Source organism: Lathyrus oleraceus, chromosome 3 (genome assembly GCF_024323335.1).
Source record: "Lathyrus oleraceus cultivar Zhongwan6 chromosome 3, CAAS_Psat_ZW6_1.0, whole genome shotgun sequence".
NCBI lineage: Eukaryota > Viridiplantae > Streptophyta > Magnoliopsida > Fabales > Fabaceae > Lathyrus > Lathyrus oleraceus.
In genome coordinates, this window is record NC_066581.1 from 171,669,247 (window position 1) to 171,679,818 (window position 10,572).

Here is a 10,572-nt window from a genome sequence, read left to right on the forward strand (position 1 = left end):
ACCACGCGTGTGGGATAGTTGACTGGAGAACATGTGGAACGCGCGTTTCCAACCATCTAATTTGCCACCTCAGTTAATGAGGGAGATCAGATGGCTCTTTTTTTTTGAATTTTTTTATTATTTCATTTAATCCATTATTTTTAATTAATTCATATCAATTTCATTTTTTAATCCAAAAAATATGGGACTTTCACCAAAAAAATTCAAATATTTATCTTTTCATTTTCTAAATTTAAATTATTTTTTGGATTAATTTTGATATTTTTCAGGAATTAATTGTTTTTGTGCATATTTTTAATTCTTTAAAAATTCTTCTGACTTTTCAAAAATTATGAAACTTTTTGTCTAAGGTCCTTGGACCTTGTTTGACCTATGATAAATCTCTTGGCTATTTATTTGGTGTTTTGAAGAGGTTTTAGGTTTTTGATCAAACATAATTTAATTTAAATGCATTTTAATTTTATTTTTAATTGATTAATTGTGTAGAAATTATGTTGAGCCATTTTTATTGACTTGTGAAATTTGACTATGTGTTTGGGCCTTGGTCAAGGTTGATTTGACTTTTGTTGAATTAAAATCATTGGATTTAGGGGATTGATGAAATGTACATTTCATCTCCTAAAATGAATGAATGATTTTAATTTTATAAAATTCCTCCCATGACCAATTTGTGTTTATCTCATCTCCTCTCCCTCTTCATCTTCAATCCCATTTTATTTCATCCCTTTCATTGACCAATGAAGTCTCAATATCCTAAGGCTAACTATTCATCAATAATTTCATGTTAGATGAACCAATACAAGTATGGATGAGATTAGGTCCATCGTTGAATCATTTTATTTTTGTGTGTGGTATGTTTTAGTAGTATGGTTCATTATACCATATCTCTAACATGCATTAACATCAAAATTTCTATTGCCCGACCTTAGATAGTTGTGACTTCTACATTAGTCCAATTACGATTGCTTAACATAGCGCTAAATTTTGACCCAAAAGGCATAGAATTCTAGTAAGTGAGATTGTAAGTCTCCCCCCTTTCATGGTATTGTATGGAAACTTGGCCTTTTTTCTTTCCTTTGGAACATGTCTTGGTTCAAGGATCCATGCTTGTGAATAGAGGGTTGAGTGTTCTCCAAATAATGACTTAATCAATTGAAAAGCAAAACTTCACTAACATATAATCAACTAATATGTAACTAACTTTTATTATTATTGCTTTTAATTTTAAGTCATTTACTTTGTCAAATTTAAATTCAAGTCATTCCATTTGCCATTTTACATATCATTTAACTTGTTTATGTTTATGCCATTTTCACTTTGCTCACTTGAGCTATATATTGTGATTGTATATATTTGTTTGTGTATCTTGCTTTTGTTTGTGGTCTTAGGACCCTAAAATACCTAATAAACATTAAAAACCCTAAAAAATGTTTGTGTGGACTGTTGGATTTGATCTCAGCTTTGGACATAGAATTAGGCAACATTCCCTATGCAAAAGTACTTGGACAATGTCAACATTTCTGAAACCAAGTGATTGTGATTTGAGCTCTCATCTGATACAAGTATTGGGATTCGGTTTAGTTCATCTGCTACATAGTCTTGATGCAAATGTTATTTTGAACCTGTGTGTAATGCCTTATTCTGAGCCATTCGAGGAGTATGTCATCTGATACATGGGAAGATTAAGAAGAAGACTATCAAGTTGATAGCTTGGATGTGGCTATATTTATTTGATGACTTGCTCTTCATTTTTCTACATGCTTATTGATATTGCTTGATTTAAAATCCAAAGGAAAAGTGGGTTTCTATATGGCATTCTTATCTATTGGATTGCAACCCATTGGTCAGATCTTTTCAACTCTTAAATTTTAAATTTTTGCTTAGGATTAGTCTCTTCATCTCCTCCCATTTCTTAAATTTCAAATCTCTCCCCCCTTTCAAAATCTTCTTTGCTTGTGATTTCTAAAACTAGACTTCATTGCAAAATTAGAAACTTTGGCCTTATGCCATTGCATTTTTTACACTCTTTTCTTGATCACACTTTTAAATGAACTTAACAATATTGACTTAAAATTTTCAAAAGACAAAAAGAACTAACACTCATCCAAACTCTTTTAGGCCCCTTTGTGCCTCTCTTAAATTTAAATTTTTTATAAAAGCAATTCACTCACTTTAAAATTGATACCATGAACTACGAGGTTTTGATCCCTTATTTTTATGTTGGTACGTAGGCACAAGTCTGAAGGTCTTGTCAAACACAAAAATATAATTAATGAATTCTTTTCTCATCTCTACACTCTATTTATTGCAAATATCTTTTATACCAAAAACACATACACACAAAAAAAAGGACTCCCTAGGAGTACCTAGGACACTTTTGGTGCTAACACCTTCCCTCTGTGTAACCAACCCCCTTACCTGTAATCTTTGGCATTTTATTAGTTTTGATTTGAAAACTTCTTATCTTTGGGTTTTGTTCGTACTTTTCTCTTTTCCTTTGGAAACAATAAAAGCGCGGTGGCGACTCTGGTTTTTATTAACGTTAAGTTTATCCATAGCTTAATGGTCATGAATTTACCGCTACAGGATTCCATATCAATTTTTACTTTATCTGCAACAGGAGTGTCAGAGGAAAAATTGGGGCCATACCCGAGATGCTCTGCAATTTGGGTAATCATACCCCCCCCCCCCCACAGAAATGCCTCTGGCAGATGCACGAGCAACTATGCCCAAATAATTAGTTGTGAATGCAACAACATTAATTATCTCATTATTTGCCATCGCATGTAGGAAAAATAATTCCCTCTAGGTGGCCAGCCCGGTACTATCGCCTCGGCTAAAAAGAGTGTATGCAAGGCCCTTTTGGGCGTACCGGAAGCAGGGTTTTTGAATCACCGACGCCTTGGCGGTTTCGGAACCGTTCCTTGGACTACCTGTAATTTCAGACCAAAAATATTTCACCGGAAAGTCATCTAGAACATCTCTGGGCCCGTAGATGGGCAGTTTTAGGATGTTTCCGAGTTCCTCAACAGATAATTCATGATTCTCATTAAAAAGGAGAAATTTTAGGGTACCAAATTAGTACCTCACATTTCCAAGCCATTTACTCTGCAGCTGAAAATCAAGAGTGCTCAGAAATTCAAGAGTAATGCGCTCAAAAGTTGGTGCTTCAAAATGCATAAACTCTAATAATCCCATCACATAAAACATTCTATCAACCTCGGATTTCAAACCTAAATCAGTTAGTATTCGTTCACACATATACCTGGTTGGCGTGATTTTACACCGTGCGAGCACCAAATACCTTTTTTCCTAACCCTCGTCTTCAAAGACAATGTTGTGAGGGTTAGATGTTCGGGTACTGTGCTTCCTTGTTCTTGACGATTCTTCTACAATTGTTATTTTCAGAGGCATCTTGAAAATTGACAATTTAAAAGGTGAGCTTCAGAGAAATTAGTACCCGAAATAATAATGAGGAGGGGATTTTATGAAGGTTTGATGAAGGGTGCTTGAGGTTTTGAGTGGTTATGTGGACAAAGGTGGGAACTTTAGGTGATGGTAACAATGGAGTTCTTTGAGATGTTTGAGAGAGTGGTGGAGGTAGGGAAAGAATATGGAGGGATTGGATGGAGAGAGAAAATTTTAATGGTAATGATTTGTTATATAATTGGTGTTTAAGGGGATTTGATGAGATATGGTGAAGGTTTATTGAGTAGTGAATGATAAGTGGGCCCAAGGTGAGGGAAATTGGAGAGTTCAATCAAATTCAAAACCTTTTTTTAAAAATTCTGCAATTTTCCCCGTAGGCCTGCTACGAGCTGTAGCAACTGCTACAGGCGCCCGTAGTAGGCTTCTTACTTGCCAACATATTTTTAGGCTCTCATATGCTACGGGCACCTGTAGGATAACCTTGAGGATTTCCATTGGAAATCGAGTTTGAATCTCCACTGTTTTGAGATTCAAATCTCCAAGAGTCCTACCTCCTTTTCGATTCTATTCTACTCTATCAAACATTCAAAGCAAGGCTAAGTGAAGTTGGAAGCAAGATCGTGGCCATCTGAACCTGCAGTGGAGGTGATTTCGTCATTTTTTCTTTTCTTCGACTCTCACTCAATTCTCCATAATTCTTCTTGATTTTTTGTTGTCTAAAATCCTACCAATATAGGCAACAAGATTGAGTTGCTTTGAGGTCAAATTGAAGCAACTCAGATCATGAACCTCAAAATTCAACTACCCGTATCTTTCAATATACTTGGAGTTAGATGAAATTAAGGCCAGATTCGAGCTCTTGAGCATTTTAACTTTAAATTTATATCCTTCTTTTTTATTTTGGTGAGGGTTGAAGGTGGACCAGTCTGGTGAGGTCCACCAAAGAAGAAGACCAGAGTTGCAGCTCCAGTGATGCGTTGGCATGTCTCATACCATAGGATCCTCTCATTTTGTTTTAATCTTACGCGTTGGTTTTGATTACCACTTGTGCAGCGCTTTGACTAGAGTCCATCATGGAACGCATGCTGAGATCCACTTGATCTGCCACCTTAATTGATGAGGGATATCAAGTGGTCCACGTTTTTAGCATTTTTTTATTTTCATTTTATTTGACTTATTTTCATTAATTCATAAAATTTTAATATTGATCCAAAAAATATGAGACTTTCACCAAAAAAAATTAAATAAATTCCTCTTTCATTTTGTGAATTAAAATTATTTTTTGGATTATTATTAATATTTTTTTTAATAATTTAATTCTTTTTGTGCATATTTTTAATTGTTTAAAAATACTTTGAAGTTTCCAAAATTAATGAAATTTTTTCCTTTGACCTTGTTTGACCTATGATAAATCTCATGGCCATTTATTTGAGGTTTTAGGATTTTGACCAACCATAATTTAATTTTATGCATTTTTAATTGATTTTAATTGTTTAATGGCAAAATAAATTGTGTTGAGCTTTTAGTATTGACTTGTTGAGTTTGACTTGTGTTGTTGGGCCTTGGTTAAGGTTGATTTAACTTTGTTGAGTTAAAATCATTGGATTTAGGGGATTGATGAAATGTACATTTCATCTCCCAAAATGAATGAATGATTTTAATTTGATAAAAGTCCTACTTTGACCAATTTGTGTTGATTTCATTTCCCCTCCCTCTTCATCTCAATCCCATTCTCTTCTAATTTATTTCATGGACCTATGATATCTCTATATCCTAAGGCTAGTTGATTGTAAAATCAACATAAGTATGGATGAGATTAGGTCCACCCCTTTTGCATTTTCTTTTAAGTGTGGTATGTTTTTGGAGTATGGTTCATAATACCATATCTCTAACATGCATTAACACTAAAAAATTTATTGTCTGACCTCAAATAGTTGTGACTTCTACATAAGTCCAATTACGATTGCTTAACATAGCGCTAAATTTTGACACAAAAAGGCATAACATTCTAGTAAGTGAGATTGTAAGTCTCCCCTCTTTCATGGTATTGTGTGTAAACTTGGCCTTTTTTCCTTCCTTTGGAAGATGTCTTGGTTCAAAGATCCATGCTTGTGGATAGTGGGTTGAGTATTCTCGAAAGAATGACTTAAACAATTGAAAAGCAAAAGAAATACTAACTTCTAATCAACTAACAACTAACATTTAGTTTCAAGCCATTTACTTTTTTGCACTTTAAATTCAAGTATTTATTCATTTGCCATTATTCATACTATTTAACTTGTTTACTTTAATGCCATTTTCACTTTTCTCACTTGAGCTTTACTTTGTGATTCTATTGTGATTGTATATACTTGTTTGTGTTTGTGGTCATTTGACCTTAATGTACATAATAACAACAAAAAACCCTAAAAGATATTTGTGTGGACTGTTGGATTTGATCTGAGACATTGGACTTAGAATTAGGCAACACTCCATGTGCAAAAGGACTTGGCCAATGCCAACTTTTATGAAACCAAGTGCTTGTGAAGTGAACCTTCATCTGAAGCAAGGATTGAAATCCCATTTGAGTTCATCTGCAATATGATCTTATTGAAGTTGTTACTTTGAACTTGTGTCTAATGCCTATCTCTGAGCCACTCAAGGATTATGTCATCTGATACATGGGAGATTATGAAGAAGATCATGGAGTTTCTAAGCTTGGATGTGGCTATCTTTATTTGATGCCTTGTTCTTCACCTAGCTATTGTGTGTATTGATATTTCTTGATTCTAAAGTCCAAGGGAAAATTGGGTTTCTATATGACATTCTTGTCTATTGGATTGCATCCCATTCTCAAATCTTTTCAACCCTTAACTTTTAATTTTTTGCTTAGGATTAGTCTCTTCATCTCCTCCCCACTTCTTTAATTTCAAATCTCTCCCTCCTTTTAAAAATCTTATCTACTTGTGATTTTTAAGCTTAGACTCTTTATTACAATTTAGAAACTTTGGCCTTATGCCATTTCATTTTAAAATTCTTTTCTTAATCAAACTTGTAAATGAATCTAATCACATTGACTTAAAATTTCAAAAGCCAAAAAGAATTAACAGTCATTCAAACCTTTTAGGTCTTTTGTGCCTCTTTTAAACTTAAATTTTTGTTAAAAGCAACTCATTCACTTTGAAATTGATACCACGAACTACGAGGTTTTGATCCCTCATTTTTATGTTGGTACGTAGGCATAAGTCCGAAGGTCTTGTCAAACACAAAAATATAATTAATGAATTCTTTTCTCATTCCCCCACATATGCACACAAAAAAGGGCTCCCTAGGAGTACCTAGGACACTTTGGGTGCTAACACCTTCCCTCGGTGTAACCAACCCCCTTACATGTAATATCTGGAATTTTTTTAGTTTTGATTTGAAAACTTCTTATCTTTGGGTTTTGTTCGTACTTTTCCCTTTTCCCTTGGATATAATAAAAGCGTTGTGGCGACTCTGGTTTTATTGACGTTAAGTTTATCCATAGCTTAATGGTCATGAATTTACCGCTACAGCCAGTACAACCCAAACTGGAGGACTTTTGCTATTGTCATGTCTCCACTAAATGTACTCCATATTCTGAGTCATGACATGCTTTTAGGACTTCCCGCTGTTCTTCCTTCGGAACACATCTTCAAACTAGCCCGTATATCCCATTCTTGTATAGGAATGGGTCGTCCCACAAATATAACTTGTAATTATGCAAAAACTTTTTCTTTTTATGATAATCAAAATCCTCAAGGATTACACCACCTACCAAATAGTTCGCATAGTCTATGAACCACGGGATACCCGTAATAGCCAAGAGGTGTTCATCAGCAACCTCATCCTTAATAGAACCTTTCTCTTTAGTCTATTCAATCAGGGACATCCGAGATAAGTGATCATCAACAGTGTTTTCACACCCTTTTTTTTTCTAGGATTTCTATATCAATAGGGCATGGGAATTTTGGGTTCTTTCCTACTGGCATCTGGCCAATTAAAGTTTCTGATTCTTAGAGTCTACTATTTCAAAAAATGGATAGAAGTTGAATTCGTCTCCAAGATCATAGAAGAAAGAGTTCGTCGTTTGACTCAACTTTCCAGCTCTACTGTGCTCGATTTCTGTCATAACCTAGGAGTGAAGATGAAAGTAAGAAGTTAGATGGCGTCAAAGGACTTTAGGCTGAATAGCTTCACAAAGTGTTGTGGTCATATCATACCACCCGTATACAACCACCAAAGAGACTTCGTTCGCGATGGAATACGCCGCGAACGCAATGCTATATGTTGAAATCGACACACCTACTTGGAGTCACTCTCAGTTCAATATGGAAGAGAACGAGGCAATGCTAAGATATGTAGCCGACCTAATTGATGAGTAGTGAGATGTCACCCATATCAGGAAATTCGAAGCCAAGCAAAGGACAACCATAAGGCATAACTTGGAGGTGGTCCCAAGGGAAATTTAGGAGGGAAACCTAGTACTTATACAGGCTGTCGTGCCCCCACACAGGGAAAACGATAATCCAACTGGGATGATTCATACCACATATGTTAGAAACTACCTTACGAAGCCTACAATCTCAAAGAGCTGGACAGTAGAATTGTCCCCGGAACATGGAACAAAGTTAACATGAGATATTACTATATTTAACTTTTTTTCATTTATTTATTTGAAGGTGAAAGGTGGCTTTCCAGCCAGTCTAAGAATCCTTTGAAAAACTTCATTGTTATCGAATTTACAATAAGTTATTTTGCCCTTACGAGAGACTTCCTAACCGTTCATTTATTGGGAGGGGCGTCCATTTCTTGATTATGTCGCCTATTCCCTGGATTACTTGCCCAACTCGGGAGAAGGTGGGAGCTGACGTGTTCCATTCCACAATGATACAAGAGATACGAGAAAGAGAGTCAAAAGAGAAAGATCATGTTCTCTTGAATACTAGAAAATTAACTATCCATTTCCTGCATTCTCCGAAGTTGTTATCATTCTCTCAGAGTCTATGGCCCCGACCCAAAGATTTCTAATAAATACCAAAACATTGTGATTGAAAGGGGTCCAATTCATTACACAAAAAGATAACATGCAGAATTTCTCACAATCCCTGCCTGAGTTTACTCAACAACCACAATCCCTGCATGAGTTTACTCAACAACCATAACTGATAGCCCCTTGTCAATTATTTACTTTTAACAAGGAAAATAAATTATAAAATTACCTTCGTGACAAAATCATACACACTTTTCAAAATAAGTTATAAAGTTTTATTTTAATATCAAATTATTTTTATTTATTTTTTAGATTTCAATATATTTTATAAATATAAATCAATAAATTATATTTTTATTTTATTCTACTATTTTCTAACTTATTTCACATCAAATATTTTAACATCTATTATTCAAGTTATATTAATGAGGTAGGTATTCAAAATATCTTTTCTTTAAGAGTCATATACAAATAAGACAAATGATTACGGTATACTAATACTTTTCCATTACTTATAATTTAATTAACAAAAAATATTCTCTTTGAACTTAAATGTAATTAAAAAGATATAACTACCCGGTCCACAAATGAATAAAATACATTCTTTTTTGTTTATATTTTAAATACAGAATATAATATCACTAATAATATAACACTTTCATAATGCAGATAAAATTCTCATGTGCAATACACCAATTTTCCTAAAACATATATGTAATTACATACTTTGTAAAGTTTTCTTTTTCTTTACAGAACAACAATAGTGCAAAATAAAAATTCAAAGTAGTGAAGTGATGATGATGACGATAAAAGATGAGGAAGGAATATCCTATGGAACATTTATCTTGTCATCATCATGATTTAAGAATTACCAAGTTGATGAAAAATTCCAAAACCTATGAATCTAGACAAAAATAAAACTATGAAGTCAAGCTCAATAGTTGCTCCAGATATTCAGCACCCAAATCCTCAAACACAAACACATTTTGTGAATTAATATTACCATTTTGGGTCTCTATTTGAATCTGAATTTGTTCTTCACTTTTGATTTTCTTTTTACTAACCTTATTGGACTTTTTTCTTATGATGTGTTTTCTCTTGAGTGCCAATACCGGTGAAGTTCCTTCTTCCAAAGGCTTAGAATTTCTACTCATTTCTTTAAGTGATTCTCTAACAACTTCTTCCGGAAAATTCAACACTGCCAATGAACCTCTTGTTGAAAAAGCCGCTTGATCATAAGCTAACGCGGCCGCTTCGGCCGTGTCGAATGTTCCAATCCATACTCTTACGCCTTTTCTAGTTGAATCTCTTATCTCGGCCGCGAATTTTCCCCACGGCCTTCTTCTTACTCCTCTAAACGCTCTTTTATTGCTTTCCTTAATCTGCGGTGGTGGTGGTGGTGATGGTAATGATGTTTGTGCTTGTTTGATCACTTGTGTGTAAGTAGTATTGGATAAGACTTCTATTGACTCATTGCTTAGTACGGACACCATAGAGTTGGACTCGGCTGATGATAATGATGAAGATAATGATTCATTCGTTCGTGTTTGTGTTAGTGTTTCTGATTCGTTGTTGGAGTTGATGTCATCATTGAAGAAATTAACAAAATCTTCTAATTCCCAAGAGAAATTATTAGAGTAGGAATTTTGAGGGAAGTATAGAAGGTTTTGGTTTTGGTTTTGAAAGAGATGAGAACCAAAATCCATTTTTGGATGAACTTAACAAGTTTGGTGTATATGCCTAATGTATGTGTATATAATTTATTTTTCCTTTTATAGTGTTTCACTACTAATTGTGAGTTTTGAAGTTTGAATGAAGATATTTGGGGGCTTGGGTTAGTTATATACTCGTGGAAACAAAGAGACCAAAAAGATTGAGAGAGTGATGATTCAATGGAATTAAAAAACAATAGATAGTACTTATTTGGATGTGGTTAAAAGTAAGGCTAAAGAGGATGTTTTTGAATATTTTTTTATCATCTTGTTGTATTAAAAGATGGAGCTAACGCCTAAATTAAAATCTCTAGTAGAATATTCTTTGTTTTTTTAGGGTAAAATGAAAAGGGTAATTGCATTGTTTAATTTAGGCACGTGAGTCAAACTAATGAGCAACGTGGGCAACTCGTAGTGAGACATGTAAGAATGGACCAA

The 10,572-nt window shown here is 34.2% G+C and overlaps 1 protein-coding gene across 1 annotated transcript; it reads right to left on the bottom strand.

Annotated features, from left to right (window-relative positions):
* Window positions 1-9,055: 9,055 nt before the first annotated feature.
* LOC127126062 (ethylene-response factor C3) lies at window positions 9,056-10,370 on the bottom strand. Its single transcript, XM_051054910.1, has one exon. The coding sequence runs from the start codon at window positions 10,126-10,128 to the stop codon at window positions 9,343-9,345; it is 786 nt and encodes a 261-aa protein (XP_050910867.1). The 5' UTR covers window positions 10,129-10,370; the 3' UTR covers window positions 9,056-9,342.
* Between the last annotated feature and the right edge of the window lie 202 nt (window positions 10,371-10,572).